This window comes from Columba livia, chromosome 2 (assembly GCF_036013475.1).
Source record: "Columba livia isolate bColLiv1 breed racing homer chromosome 2, bColLiv1.pat.W.v2, whole genome shotgun sequence".
NCBI lineage: Eukaryota > Metazoa > Chordata > Aves > Columbiformes > Columbidae > Columba > Columba livia.
The window spans coordinates 20355003-20371315 of NC_088603.1; the positions used below are offsets into that span (position 1 = coordinate 20355003).

A 16313-nucleotide genomic window follows, 5' to 3' on the forward strand; every position below is an offset into this window, starting at 1 on the left:
CCTACTTTGTGTGTTGAAGAATGAAGGTGTATTTTTGCATTGGAGAGCTGCTTATGCAGAGGTGTGATAACAGTGTCTTAAAAATTGCTGGACCTTCAGGAGAAGCCCCACTGATAACTGTGTACTGGAACTGGTAGGTTTACAGCTACACAATATACACAATATAAAGAACCTTATATCTTGTTTTGAAAATTAGAATTGAGCTGAAGCTGTTAAGGAAGGACGAGAGTCATGGAACTCTGCACTCGTACTTTTTCTCTCTTGCAGCTATAAATAGAAGACAATGTGCTCACCCGCGTGTCTGCTGCTGCGTGAAATGTCTGTTCCTTCCATCAACATTTTGAAAGCAGCAGTATTTCTAACTGTAAATTCCGCTTACATTAATATGCATGTGCAATACCCTTCCCTTTTTAGCAGCTCTGCGGAGGAATGCACAGGGATATTTGGTAGTGCTGTTTTTCGGAAAAGTTGAAACGGGTGAGAACATTCCAGGCCTCTCACAAAGATCCATCGGGCAAGGGCATCCTGACCAGTTCTTAAGTACAGAACAGGGCTTAAAAGATGGCGTTACTGCGGGGGGCGGACTCAATATAGTTGGATTTAAATTTGAAGAATAGGTAATAAGGGTTGTGAATTCATTACTTGCTACTTTGTTTTTCATAATTTTGGAGAAGTTTTACGAAGCCTAAAATACTGCACTGAGGGGCACTTAATGGGCTGTAACTTGGAACAGCGATCGCAGTCTTTTGCAAGAAACATTTAGGACTTGCTTTTTTAAAAGATTTAAAACTTGTTCTGATTCAGTACCAGGATTCTAATAAGTTTTTGAGCATTAATTCAAAATTAAAATGGAACATCAGAGGATCGTGTATCTGAATTCAAAATCAGAGCTTGGTGGCTGAAATCTCCCATCAGCTTTCTGCCATTTACGCCACTGTAACTGTTTGCAAGTTGTGTGGCCTCTGACACATCAGCATTGCACAAAACTTCATCCCCGTCCCATAAAACTTTGCACTTGCATGATCTCTGTGGCTCCCTGATTCAATTTATACAGAACTGTTCTATGTGGATCATAGGCTATGTGGCTATGAGGAATAATAATGGGCTCATTTTGGGGCAAGAAATAGTTTAGGGGCAAATGTCATAAGGATTTGGGGGGACATTGACACCTTTTATCATTGGAAATCTGAAAACTTATCTGTGCAAGAGCAGCTGCTTGAGACTCGCCCGCATCCCTCCTGTGTATGCGGCAATAGCTGCCCGCTCCCCACGCAACACCGGCAGATTCCATCTGCCCCAGGCTTTCCCGAGGGAGCTCTAAGGAGAGGGACAAGCACCACTGACGGTAAGAAACTGTTGTCTCTTTTCTGTGTTTGTAAGAACATTCACACCGAGAAACTTAAAGCAGTGTTCCTGACAAATGCAGTGTGTCTGAAGGAAGACCAGGCTGGGCAAAGATGGTACATGTCATTGTGTCACACTGCTCAGGTTGGGTACCTGAAGCAATGGATGTCAGTGTCTAATCACAGGCACTGCTCATGCCTGGATGGAAGTGAATTGATGGATTGTGTCCTTATTGCCTGAAGAATCAAGCTGCCTGCAAGCAGAGGCGAGCTGGCAGTGAGAGAAACACACGGGCCTCTTCTGCAGGGGACCTGCACCGTGAGCCAGTGGCAGAACCAACTGGCTCATTGTCAGGGACTGGAAAGGCTTTGCAACACACTGGAGTGTGATTTGGAATGGGAGGGGTGCTTCACACTGAGTGCTCTGGCAGTGCAAGTCTTGGTGAGGAACGTGAGTCAGTGTCCAGGCTGGGTGGATCTGACCTGCAGAGATACTGTGCAGGTAGGAGCCTTCGCGCAGTGCTAAAGTGAGAGCTTTGTCACGCCCCATCCAACCTTACTGCACGTTGGCTTCCCCAGGGGCCAAAGGAGTTGGCCCAGCCTAAGCTTTGGCTTTTGTTTGGCTGGGGGGAGGAAGGTGGCATAGGTGGAGTCCAAGATGTTCAGGGCCTCTCAGGGTCGTCTCCTGTGGGTCCGAGGTGTGCTCTGCATGGCGAGACAACTGGCCCTTCTGGCAGTGGCTCTCATCTGTGACAGTGGAGGTCAGATGTGGTGCTCACTAGAGAAGTGGTAAATCAGAGCCAGGCTTTGTTTTCTCAGGGTTCTGGTATCCACCACCAAACCTAGTTTTTCTAAAACCTTCTGGCCATGAAAACTAAGGTCACTTTGGTCTTGGGATATAAGCAACTTTTTCTAACTTTGGTTCTAGCACAGAGTGCAGATTTTCTTTAAGTAATGCTGGTATTTGCCTGCTAGCAAAATATGTTTTTCTTTCCTGGGCAGTTGTGAGCTGTAGTGCCTTTCACACAATAACTTTGTGCATGAAAAACTTCTGGTCTTAGAGGACCTGTGCTGTGGCTTCTGTACTGTGATTTGCACCTAAATGAGTCAGGTCTGAGTGTATGCTGAGCACCTTTGCATGTCGCTCTTGCTGAAATAGGCAAGACATTACAGAAGGGCAGCGCATCAGCTTTGATGGCAGGTCAGGATCTGCAAAATCATGGAAACAAGGCTGGGTTTGGCCGCATCTGGCCCTCATGTGAACTTGGCTGTGATGTGGTGAACTGGAGGTTTGTTTGGATGTCAGCACTGTCCTTATCATTATTTCCCTGCTGTTGTTGGTCCCTCATGACTATGCTTACCATAAAACATCCATTGCTGTAGTGGGATTCTGGCACCAATCTCTAACACACTGAGATTTTATGAATGTCCTGAATTTGACCATTTCACTAGTATTTCCAACTTTGTCCCTTTCATGCTTCTGTGCATCTTACCGAGAGACAGATACCAGAGCTTAGGCAGTCCCTCTCAACTGAAAGAAACACACAAGCAAACACCACTTGTAGTGGTCTCTGTGGTACTGCTCCAGCAGGAGTGTGACAGCTTACTGATGCTTCTTGTCTGCCAGGCCAAGTTTTTCTCTTCAGCTGCTGTCCATGGATGAAGCAGCGGTAATGCATCAATAACCCAACTCCAGGCAAACGGCCATTGAGGATTCCCTGGAGGCCTCATGCTGGTGGTGCGTACTGGGCTTTTCTTCCTATTCATCTACAGGTGAAGCTCTGTGACATCTTAGTGGCCCAGCGTACATGAGCTCTGTGCTCTCCCTTGGCACTAACAAATAGTCAATGCCCACCAGAGTACCAGTGCTAGGGCTGAGCTGGGTAGTGCACAGGTTCAAGCAGTGGAAACGCCTGGTCTGCCCAGCCTTCACCTCACTTCATAAACCAGCCAGCAGCCACGCCGGGAAGGTGGGGAATATCTTCTGGCCCCCTTGGCTGAGCAGCCATTCAGCAGGTGGGACTCAAGAGATGCTCCTTCCCCTCAACACAGAACCCGTCCCGCGCTGCAGAGCCCTCACAAGGCACAGCAGCAGCGCTCTGCTCCCGCTCCCGCTCCCGCACGGGCGTTTCTCGTTGGATGAGGAAAGGAAAAGCCCCGTGTCAGACCGTGGCACAGGGCTGCAGCGCGACGTGCACCCGCGGTACGCAAAAACGTCCTGAACGGTATTGCAGCTGCATCACCGTCACTTGACAGCAAAAAATCTACATGAGAAACATTTTTAAAAATCAGTTGTACTAAATTTCAGTGGCCACGTGCAATTGAAATCCTGCCTGTCATGCCATGTTCACAGAAATATTCACCTTTGTACAAGACTCACGTTCACACGAGCAGTATACAACCATAAACATTATTAAAGTTTATTAACAAAAGCTTTGTACATATCTTTTCATACACTTGGAATTTTACATCTAGTGAAAATAACAGCACATTTCCATCTTACCTTTTGTACAAATTGTTACAGAATATCCACCAGTGGGTTGAGTAAGTAAAATAAACCACTGGATTGCTTTTGTAAAGTATCTACAAAAGTGATTTGTGACATTTTAAAAAAATTCCCCAGGACATATAAAAATAAATTATTTTTACTTTTTCAATTAAATCTACTAATTAGAAATATTACAAATCAAAATATCAATGTTTTCTTGTGAATTCTTCACAATACAAAACAGATTCACAAAACTTTATTTACAGAAATGAGGTAAGAACTGTGCAATGTTTAACTAAGAAACATATTGCAGAAATAACATGTTCTTCCAAATAAGTACACAGTGGAGGTCTAATTACAGCTGGGTCTTTTCCTCTAATAATTCCCACCTTACTATTGATTAGTGGTCATTGCCCCCATTTACCTGTCCTTTACCGTACTGCATAGACTCACGCCATGAAATCAGCTGCTGTTGGAAGTGGTGTGACACAAGTTCACCCGTTTCAACCACTGGTAAATTTTAGTGGGAAATATTATTAACTCCGTTTTTTGGTAATTTATTAGCGAAAGTGACCCAGGTAACAATCTGCCTGAGCTATCTACAGTGGTATAAACACCTCTAGTAAAGGCAGAACAAGGCTGCTGGTGCAACACAGAATATTCCCTCTGCTAGCAAGGGCAGTCTAGTGCATCATCCGCTGTTTGCAGCCGTTTCAACAAAGTGGAGGTAGCAACAGGCACTTGGTTTTGGCCAAACACTACACGTACTTCTTCCAGTGTGGCCTCATCTGGTAAGAAAACTGTCACTGGAACCAAACCGGTTCCTTTAAAAACCTCAGAACTCTAAAACCTACACCAAAATTAATAAACTTTGGATTCCATACTGTAATTTTTACTGAGTAAAAGCTCCCACTATATAACAACAGGAATTTAAAGGAATAAAAAGTCCAGAAGTGGATTCCCTTATGAGTCAGGTTTCAAAAGAGGTGTGTAAAACGAAATGACAAGAAGCAAGTCCAGGCTGCCATGACAAGCTGAGTCTAAACAGATACATTGCAACTGCAGCAGCAGATCAGACTGGCTTGGGTTGGGCTGTGAAACTACTGCTCTGAAACCAGAGTTCTGCAGGACTGCAGACACTTCTCTACCCTTTACATTTATAAGATCAGGACTGAAGAGTCAATTGTATGTTTTTCTATGGTTGAATTTGTACTTTGTACCATCATACTGACATCATTACGGTTTGCAGAGTTTTATCTACTTCACAGTCTGAAACATTAAAAAGTACATCCATTTTAGTGCAACAAGAAAGCAAAGGAAAGCCTACCAAAAAATATCCTTATTAAAATTAATCACCCTTTTGCTGTGCAGTAAGTGTTCCTTGTTGCATTTCTTCAATCCGCAGAAAGGCAAACTGCAGTTTGCAGCCAGAGGAAGTGCTATAACAGCAGGACATGCAGTTCTCAACTATCATTCAAACGTCAACTCTTCTCTGACGCAACTGGTCCAGTTTTATCATTGAGCCTCTGTGTAAGAGAAAATACTTCTAAAAATCAGATTATAAAATACAGAGTTAAGTAAAATTAAATTCATAGAAATGCAGAGTAAATGAGGTACATTTACTAGAGCTATCTAAATAGTAACTTTTGCCTTGTAAAGAACAATCGTGTATTAGAGAATAAGAAGTGAGAAAGGAAGGAATAACCACAGGAGCAGTCCCACACTGAAGCAACTCCCACTACAGGCAGCACAGCTCCCCTAACAGAACAACTCTGCTTCTACTCCCGTTCAAACCCAACTCGCTGTTCTGCTGTCAGTGTCTCCTTAGAACTGCACAATGGTCAAGACCAATCCCAGGTGACTCTGCCACATTTCTCTCACTGGAGAGAGGCAAAACCTGCCCTTCTCCGCCAGGATAGAAATAGCGTTTCCATTCTGCCCCCATCACAGTTCTCCTTCTTTCATGAATTGCTACAAAGTCATTTCCTGCAAATGTTGAACAAGACTGAGCAAAACCTCACTCGATTCGCTTCATTCAGCAATGCTTGAAAACATGTTCCAACTGGAAATGAGATTAAAACATTCAAACTTTTGGCTAATAGAGAATTTGTTAAAAATTCTTCTTTGAATTAAAATAGTTCAACAATCCGGTGCAATCTGTCTCAACTGTAACCTTTTTTAGAGAACATAAAAACAATTTCAGAAGAAATTTATTTGTAAGGGGGTTGTGCAGAAGATGTTCTGAGATTTCCTGGAATGGTTTCCAGCTAATGTTAAAGAACAAAGACAACAATTCTAACAACATACTTGTATATTACCCTAGTTCTGCCTGGTCATGCTGTCCAAACCTAGTAATAGCCATTTCAAAAAATTCAAAATAAGGTCACATATATAATAGTTTGTTCTGATGCAAACTAAATAACGGCTCTCAATTCCATTCATGACCCATTTTTAGAAAATGAGGTGCGACAGATTTTAAACACGCTAGAACAAATTGTGAACATTTCTGAATGCAGGGGAAGCACTGAGCAAACCCTGTGCCCGAGCGCTTCTGCTCTGAGCGGTGACAGGGAGGGACCGTGATCGCACCAGTCCCGCTGTTGGCAGTGCGGGCACATCACAGCAACAGACCAAACTGGAAAGTGGCAACAACCATGTGCAAAGCTCAATAAAAGTAAATGCTCATCTTTTTGAACGGAAGGGAGCTCTTTCCAGGAAAACTGTCTTGAAAATTCATCATTTATATTTTGTGTCTCGCTTGATGTTTGGGAAGTAGCACAAAAGCCCAGCTGCCCGAGTCCTCCTCCACCACTGTGCCCCTAAAGCAGCTGGAGGCTTTGGGGCTGGGGAACTGAGGGAACCAATATCCAGCCCCAAACTCTTCCCGCCTGCTGCTGCAGACAAGGCTTCCCTTTTTTCACTACCACTGCCACTCTGTCTTCTCTGACTTCTTGCTCTAATCACCCTTTGTTTTTACAAGTTCCACATGCTCCTTCCCTTCATCCTCTCTTCTCTTACTGGTATGACACTTAGAGAATGAAGTCTATTCTCTGACTCCTTGAAGAAAGAATTCCTGTCTTGGAGATGGCGGTTATGGGGACAATGGAACATCTTTGCCAGAAAAATGTGTCTTGTTCCCTTATGTCCCTAGGCAAGGTTTTATTGCACTATCGAGCTCAGCCTCCCCCTGTACAGCCTCATCGTCCCACACCAGAACCAAGACACACGCAGCTCATTCCCCTGATACTGTTTCACCTTCCCAGCAATGGGCTCCTCAGCTCTCAGGTCACCAACTAATCTCTGCAGCTCCACAGCGCCTGGGGCCTGGCCGGGACAAACTCTTCAAGTAAGGTGACAAAAGGAATGATCTACAAAATAGGGGACGGAAAGCTGGGGAAGAGGGTGGGGTGAGGAGGACCAGGGCTGCAGTTGTAACTACAAGAAGACAACAAGAGCCTTTGATCCAGGAAAGCAGAATTCTGCAGCCAACAGGTGAGGTCTGAGGGACAAATTCAGAGTTCTAAACCTCATTAAGTACAGCCCAAGGCCGAAGAAAAATTAAAGAAAGAAAACAAAGAAAAAATCCACCACCCTTGAGTTGTGAATAGAGTGACATAACTTGCTGGTTATATTTTAGTTACCTCATGGAAGTACTACATTGAAAGCGAGGTGAGAAATATACTTACTGTCACCTTCTGAGCTGCGTTATCTCCATGAATTGTAAGGAATGGGTTGGTAGCAGCTGGATTAAGTGGTGAGGCCTGCGTGCCTGAAAGTAAGTTGTTGATGGGTATCTGTGCTCCTCCAGTGATCTGCAGCTGCTGTACTTCAGACTGATGGTGTTGGTGGTGGTGATGCTGTTGCTGTACTAATTGATACAAAAGGGCCTGATGTTGTTCCTTCAGTAATATGAGAGCAAGAAGGGGAAAAAAAAAATCAAGAATTAGTTACTGAACAACAGTTCCTCCCTGGGTCCTTGCTTTTCCAAATCTTCAGGCAGTACAACCCTTAACCCCATCCCAGTTGATTTAGGTCGCACTAATGAAGTTCCACAAGGTTGTGGGAAAGGGAAGAAAGTGCTTAAAAAACTTCCTGCAATCAGCAGCTCAGCAGAAGTTCAGCTAAGCCTGCTGGCTTCATCAGGCTTCTGTCAGAAGAAACATACCTGAGAAGAATATCAAATGATGTTTGTTGAAGTACCAAAACTACACAACTAGCAATACAAACAGTTAAAGCAGTTACCTAATGGCCTATAGGAATAGTGCAAGGCAGAGCAAAGACAGCTCATGAGATGATACCCAAAATTCTTTTGCTAGGGTCCTAGTGGAAGCTGGGAATCACTTAGGATATTGTCAGAATCCATATGTGGTCCCACAGCTGATGCTGAGATAAGCCACCATGTCCACACAGGACAAAATGGGACTGAAGACACTAAGGAACAATTTTTTCCAGCAATATATACAGCCTGATAATATCCTGTAACACAGCATGACTATCATCCAAAAACTGTGAAGAAACTGAAAAACTCCAAGATTATCAAGACCTGTAATATCAAGTTAAACACAGTTCTAATATTTATATTAGGCTGACTAGTTTATCCCTGCCTTAAGATACAATCGAGGAATAAATCATAATTAACTGGAAAACTTACTGATGTGAGTTGCTGGGTACTTAGTAATTGCTGAAATTGCTGGTGCTGTTGATGGAGCAGAAGTTGTCTCTGTTGGTCAGGAAGTAATCCTAGTCCCGAGGCACTGTGGGTTTGACAGGGTAATACTGTAGTTTATATGGAAGTATGAGAACTTTTTACTTCAGCTTTCCATTGAAACAAAGAAAAGATGTATAGAAATAGGCAATTCCTATTTAACATTTAATCACAGAATCATAGAAGCATTTAGGTTGGAGAAGACTTTTAAGATTGAGTCCAACCACTAACCTAACAACGCAGAGTCCACCATTAAACCATGATTGCATATTGTCAAATATTAAAGTCTGTCTGTCCAGTTGCACTGTTTGATACATACATGGATGTTACCACCACCCCCCCAGTCTCATTTATGCTGAGCAACAGCAACATCTTGCCTGCAACATTAAGTAACATAAGTCTACTATGTGCATATTATTTTAAACTCAGACAATAATTAGCATTTCTACATTTTTTTCAAACACTTTATACAGAAAAGCTGGGTTTTATAAGACAGCCCTTGCCAACCTTTAACACTTAGTTAACTAGCATTTACTTTGCCTTGGTTTCCTTCCAGTTCTCACCTTTTGCTACATGCAGATCTCACTCTTGCCCGTCTGTCCTCCAGCGCACCCTTGCAGCCCCGCGGGGGCCAGCTGACGCTGCCAGGGAACGAGCCCGCCCGCCACTGACCTTGCCCACTGCTGAGCTCCCAGTCCCTCTTTCCATACCCACATACAGTTTTCTGCAGCTATTTAGGAAATGGGTCAGGGAACTGATCCAGCTGACAACTGGTCTGGAAATAAAGGGTTTCTTCAGTTACGTCAGTTCACTGCAAGACCAACAGCATGAGCAAGGATGGGTTTGGAACAGGACACCAGGAAGACAGCTGGATTTACTCTTTCGGTACCGATGTTAGCTTTTACTAGTTTAAAACGCCCACTGAATTATTGAGGTGTAGTTACACGATAGGTTTACTCTGCTATTGAAAGGTGAAGTACTGCCCTTTCAGCAGTACATTCCTGTCCCCTCCCCTCGCACTAGCTCACGCACAATGAGCTGCATCTTGTGGGAATGGAGCTGAAACCTAAGCCAACAAAAAACACACCGAAAGATCATCTATGGATGTAGATGAGGTTATTGTGTGAATGCACAACCGCTAGTGCCAGTACTAAGGTGTGCATAGGATGACCAGACTGCTAGTTGCCACTGGTAGTAAGGAATTAAACTAGCTTAAATCAGCCACCAATCCACAGTTAGGCTGCAATCACTGCAGCTCTTCAGGACATAATATTTATCCTGCCTCCCTACAGCAGCTGGCATACTGTAACCCAGCTCTGCGATCACTTTGACACTTACTTGTTTTTAACCAGGAAATATGAAAATACCCACAGCATCACCATTCTCTGCTGCTGGGCCAGAACAAGCAACGCATACACTTTGTTTCCTATTTCATTGGAAGGGCTCCATGCTATAGGAAACACATGATGGGCTGTACGTACTACCTCCTATGGGGAATGGGAAATTTATGTCTCTGGGAAGTTTATGGGGACAGACGGGATCCACCCAAGGGTTCTGAGGGAGCTGGTAGAGGTGCTTGCCAAGGCACATTCCATTGTCTATCAGCAGTCCTGGCTAACGAGGGAGGACCCAGGTGACTGGAGGTTAGCAAATGTGACACCTGTCTGCCAGAAGGGCCAAAAGGAGGATCTGGGGAACTACAGGGCTGTCAGTCTGACCTCGGTGCCAGGAAAGGTCATGGAGCAGAACATCTTGAGTGTCATCATGCAGCACACAAAGGACAACCAAGTGATCAGGCCCAGTCAGCACAGGCTTATGAAAGGCAGGTCCTGCTTGACTAACCTGATCGTCTACAACAAGGTGACCTGCTTAGTGGATGAGGGGAAGGCTGTGAATGTTGTGTACCTGGACTTAAGTAAAGCCTTTGACACCCTTTCCCACAGCATTCTCTTGGAGAAGCTGGCAGCTCATGGCCTAGATGAGCGTACTCTGCCATGGATAAAGAACTGGCTGGAGGGCTGGGCCCAAAGAGTTGTGGTGAACGGAGCTAAATCCAGTTGGTGACCAGTCACGAGTTGTGTTCTCCAGGGCTCAGTACTGAGCCCAGTCCTGTTTAATCTTTTTATCGATCATCTGGATGAGGGGATCAAGTGCACCCTCTGTAAGTTTGCAGATGACACCAAGTTGGGCAGGAGTTTTGATCTGCTGGAGGGTAGGAAGGCTCTACAGAGGAACCTGGGCCAGCAGGATCATTGGGCTGAGGCCAACTGTCTGAGGTTTAACAAGGCCAAGTGCTGGGTCCTGTACTTGGGTCACAACAACCCCAGGCAGCACTACAGGCTCAGGGAAGAGTGGCTGGCAAGACGCCTGGAGGAAAAGGACCTAGGGGTATTGGTCAATAGCCAGCTAAACATGAGTCAGCAGTGTGCCCAGGTGGCCAAAAAGGCCAACAGCATCCTGGCTTGTATCAGAGACAGTGTGGCCAGCAGGACTAGGGAAGTGATTGTGCCACTGTACTCGGCACTGGTGAGGCCCCACCTTGAATCCTGTGTTCAGTTTTGGCCTCCTCATCATGAGAAAGACATTGAGGCGCTGGAGAGAGCTCAGAGCAGGGTGATGAAGCTGATGAGAGGCTCGGAGCCAAGTCTGATGAGGAGCAGCTGAGGGAACTGGGGCTGTTTATCCTGGAGAAAAGGAGGCTGAGGGGAGACCTTATCACTGTCTACAGCTACCTGAAAGGAGGCTGTAGCATAGAGGCTGCTGGTCTCTTCTCCCAAGTAGTGAGTGACAGGATGAGAGGAAATGGCCTCAAGTTGCACCAGGGGAGGTTTACATTGGACATTAGGAAAAACTTCTTGTCTGAAAGGGTTGTCAGGCATTGGAACTGCCTGCCCAGGGAAGTGGTTGATTCACCATCCCTGGAGGTGTTTAAAAGACACGTAGATGTGGCACTTAAGGACATGGTTTAGTGGGACTTGGCAGTGTTAGGTTTAAGGTTGAACTTGATGACCTTAAAGGTCTTTTCCAACCTAAATGATTCTATGATTTCCCATCATCTACTTCACAGCATTCATTACTATCACTTCCACCACTCTCCTGGTTGTCAAACCTCTTGCCAATGGTCTTTTTCCCCAGCCTAGAAGTCAATTCTACTGACCTTGTCCTCTGCAAGCCATTTTGCCTCTAATTATTCTTGCTGTACTGTCTTCTCCCTTGTATTATAACCTTTTCTGAAACTACGTAATCAGAACTGCACATCATATTACAGGTGCACACACGCCAGGAATTTAACGTGACAGAACACAAAATGGGTAACACCATTCTATTTGTTCCCCAAAAGCTGCTAGCAATGGTCATTTGATTGTTGATGAAAGCAGAGATGACACTTCACCATCCAAGGAAACTCCTATCTTTTCCTCCTGAGCTGCAAGAGCAAAACTGAGGCCTAACATAAGCTAGAACTGTTCACGTATTAGACTTTCGAACTATGACACTCATCAGTTAATTGTAGTTCCTTCAAACATCTTTAAATTCGATTGTATCAAAAGTATTTGTAACAACTGCAGAAAACAAGTACCTTCAGTGTGACTAATATTACCATTATTTCCTTCTTCTCTTTTTATCTCACTTTTTCTGTATTCTTCTATACTGGAATGAATCTTTTCCACTGTTTGCTTTTTTTTTTTCTTTTTCATTCTTTTATCCCATTCTTTTTCCCTATATCATGTTTTACCTTTGCATTTCATTTTTCTGCTGTTGTTCCACCTTTATCTGCTCTGCCTTCCTCTGTTGCTCTGCATTGGCTCTTGAAAGAAAATACCCTCAGCCTGCAGCTGAGATCTAAGTGTCTAGAAACAAAACCCAACGGCAGAAGACAAAACGCTGCAGCTCCCAAGCTTCCCAGAAGAGGCAGTTCCCTGGATTTCACCACAGAGCTTTCTCCAAACCAGATCAGCTTGGAATGTGAATTTAATCCTTTTTAGCTTCTCATTAAAAGGTATATGATCAGCCTGAAACTCTCCATCCCACAGTCTTCTCTGGTTGCGAGAATGTAAAGAAACAATCCTATCTTTTTCCTCAAATCACTTCATCTCCTAGTTGCCAGCCATCTGTATTAAGCCATCTTTTTCCCAGAAAAGGATTGAGTATTTTTCTCTGCCGAATGAATGTAGCCTCTTTTACCTACAATCTGAAACTCTCAAACAGCGGTGTGCAAATCATTGTTTTCTCACCTCTTTATGTTCCACAGTTAAAGAGTTCCTGTGAATAAGGACAATATGCATTAAGAAGTCTTCATGTGTCGGTGAATAATCTTGCTATTTTACACATGAAACTCTCTGAACAGATTCTGAAGCTTGGGAAGTTACTGTAAGCAGCAACTTACAGGGACATCTGAGAAGTCTTTTAATTACAGAACAATACACTGAAGATAGAAGGCCGGGCTGAGTTCTCATGTGGCTTTCCATCATCCCGCGAATACTGATTTAAGCCACCTCCCAGTTCGATCACGGCTGTGCGACCCAGCCAGGCCCGCAGCGCTCGCAGCAGCGCAGTGACAAACCTGCACGCCTGCCCGCGCTTGTTACCGCTTAACCCTCCCCTGACGCAGTTCAAAGAGCCGTGATACCGAGAGGAATTTAACATTAAAGACATAGTCAACTAGTTGCCACCGAAACAGCGCTGAACTCAACAGCGGCAGGAACAAACGGTGTCTTGGTTTCAGAACCAAAAAGCTCAACCAGTGGAAAATACTTTCATGGTTTTGCTTTGTATTTTTTCTTTTCTTTTCTTTTTCCTTCAAAGTCATTCCAGAGCCTCTTCACAACTTACTTCCGGTAGCAGAAATACATTTTCATATTTTTCAGAGAGGCGTTTGTAATGGAAGAAACAAGGATGAGGAATGCACGCGTCACTACCAAAATCATGTCAGCGCTCATTAGCATTACTGCCTGCTCAGCCTGAATTTTTTTCCACTAAATATGCAACCAGGAGAACCGAAAACTCAGGAGAAAATGGGGGCAATTTTGAAATAACTCAAAAGGAAGGGGACCCACCAAATCATCTGGATGAGCTCAATAAAGCAGAGAACTGTGTGAAAAGCGCACTTTTAAATTTAATATAAACATTACTTTTAAATTAGTATTATTGAGGGAGCAGTGCAGAAAGGGATCATGCAGGAATAGAGAAATGGAAATGCTTGCAGACTTGCACATCGTAAGAGTGTTGTAGCAGAAAATAGGGAATCACTGGAGTATTCCAGACTACACTAAAAGTTAGAATAAGAGCTAATGAACAGGACACTAATTGCAATATTCTACATGAACTGGAGTTGTCTACTACTAGGCTACACACTCAACAGTTACAGTACTTAAGATGGATATTAAAAAAAGAGACAAAATAACTTCTGCAATATAAAGAGTCAGAAAGAAAGAATCTGTGTATTAACAAAAACATGAGAAAACAGCAACATGACCAGTATATTTTGGTATTATGTGGAAGTGGAAAGCATTATACAACTGGTTAATGTTATTGATTTTGTCCAGTATTTCTCACTCATCCTCACACTTTTGGGGAGAGCGTTTTCTGCACGCCTTTGATACTCAGGAAAGAAGGTAACTTTTCATTAACAAAATGTCTTTTGTTTAAATGCTGAAATGTTATGTTTGGATATTATATAAACTATGAAAAATATAACCTTCTCAGTAAAAATATAATAGTACATCAAAACAAGAGGATACCCTTGGAAGTTATCAGGTTTCACGAGCCTATTGAAGCAATACCACACAATAATAATACAGTACATGAATATCCAGGAGCTGCCAAACCAACAGTGAGGAAAAAAAACATGGAAAAAGAAGCTACAAAACTAGGGATCCCTTGCACCATTCCAACCACATATGCCTTTTTTGGTGGGTAATCCACCATAATCTCCAAAAATAAACTCCACTTAAAGACAAGTAATCCACTCCCTATTTGCAGGCATTTCTTTCCACATAGAACCGTAGTTCTCCTTCCTAAGAGAAGGACACTACAAGGGGTGGGGGGAAGGGGAGAGGGCAGAAGGAGTGAGCCCAGGCTCTGCTCTACCCCAAAACCCTTCCAGACCAAGCAGTCCATTCCCCTTCCCAGAAAGCCGCTGTCTCCCATCCTTACCCATTTGCCTGGCAGCAAAAGCAGCAGCAGTTTAGGCTGCTGAGGATACCAGGTTTTGGGGAAGGGCTGTTATGAATGCTCAAGCATGGATCTTTTTATGCATTTAAAAATCAACAGGCACATCACTTGAGAAACTAATTTTGTTGTCTTTGGAGTCAGACACAGAGAACTGAAAACCCTATGCAACTGTATTACTACTCTGGTTAGTTATGCCTATTACATCTTTAATTACACAACTGTATACTGTTCTCCTTCTACCCCTCCCTCCCCCTTCTTATTGCAACAAATGGTAGCTTTGCCGGTGCTACTTTAATCCTGGAAGAACAATTTGCAGGACAAAGAATATTGTTTTCTGAACTTAAAAAAAGAGCTGAAGCACATTTACATAATTACATTCATTTGGGAATGTGACTTGATTAAAAACCAGGAGAAAATGGACACTAGGATTCCCAAAAGCTAAACAGAAAACATATTTTCTTTAACTTGACTATTCGTGCTTCCACTAAATGCCTTCTTACTTTCATTCTCAGGCTGGAAGCAGAACCTAGTTTGACAATTACAGGCTACGGAAGAAACAGTACCTTTTGAAGACAACAGTTAAAAATACAGCTAAACTGAAGAACAGCAGGCACTACCAAGGAAAACATAAAACCAGCGAATTCCTACCTGTTATTTAAGGTGGTTGGCAGAGGATGCGTTGCATTGGGTGGCACGGTTGCATGAGTGAGAGGAGAAGGGTTCTGTGATATTGTTGCTGGGGTCTGAATTACCCCATTTAAAGCCCCTACAATCCCATTGATTGCCAGCTGGCTGGCTGGCAGCGCTCCAATTATTCCACCCACACCAGGCACTGCAGGAATGGTGGAGGTTACAGTCTGCATACCACTAGCGAGTGCCCCCACTGTCACACCATTGACCTGTTGAACTCCCGTGACTCCCGAGCCTTGCTGAGCTGGACTCTGCCCAGCAGGTGGTGGAGTGGAAAGAGCTGATGAACTGCTGGTGCTTTGTCCGCTGGAGGTTATCTCCTGGTGTAAAAACAAACAACAAAACCCCCTCAGCTGCAGAAAGTTTCATTTAACAGCACAATGCAAGGACTATGATGAGTTAACTTGTAACAAGTTTAAGTTTAGAAGAAACAAATTAAAATTACCTGATTTAATACAGGAAGCGAATTGTCCGGTAAAAAACTGTTTCCCAGATGAGGGCTTTTACTGCTGTTCAAGGAATCAGTGCTAGGTGCTAAAGTAATTATTTAAAAAAAACATACAGTGGTTAAATTTCTGTAACATGTAAAAAGACTTAGAATAATTATTTGAAAACAATGTCAAAGGAAAACACCAAAAATGTAAAGTCAACCTTAAAATCATTGCTGAATAGTAAAATATTAACTAAATAATTGGCGAATCAATAGACTCAAACAGATGTGCTCCAGACTGAAGTAAAAAGGGAACTACACTGAAACAAGTAGTAACAGTTCATATAAATCTTCCAACTGACTTTTAAACATTTAAACACACTTACAAATACTTAGTCTGTATTCATCCTACAGGTATATGCATCTCCCACCAATGGCACACATGGATGCAACCGACATTTCATATAAACACATGTTCTAATTACT

General features: G+C 43.4%; 1 protein-coding gene across 11 annotated transcripts in view; it reads right to left on the bottom strand.

The window, feature by feature from the left end:
* Positions 1-3739: 3739 nt before the first annotated feature.
* The window catches only part of MLLT10 (MLLT10 histone lysine methyltransferase DOT1L cofactor), a 142692-nt gene continuing 130118 nt past the window's right edge, over positions 3740-16313 (bottom strand). For 7 of the 11 annotated variants that reach the window (XM_065050806.1, XM_013370099.3, XM_065050801.1 and 4 more), the window contains 5 exons: positions 15843-15931; positions 15356-15717; positions 8483-8585; positions 7518-7730; positions 3740-5374 (listed from right to left, as the gene is read on the bottom strand). In XM_065050806.1, the coding sequence (XP_064906878.1) occupies positions 5306-5374; positions 7518-7730; positions 8483-8585; positions 15356-15717; positions 15843-15931 (836 nt within the window). In that variant the 3' untranslated portion in view covers positions 3740-5305. The remainder of the gene's footprint in view (positions 5375-7517; positions 7731-8482; positions 8586-15355; positions 15718-15842; positions 15932-16313) is intronic. The other 4 variants (XM_065050807.1, XM_065050803.1, XM_065050804.1 and 1 more) reach the window with 1 other exon arrangement.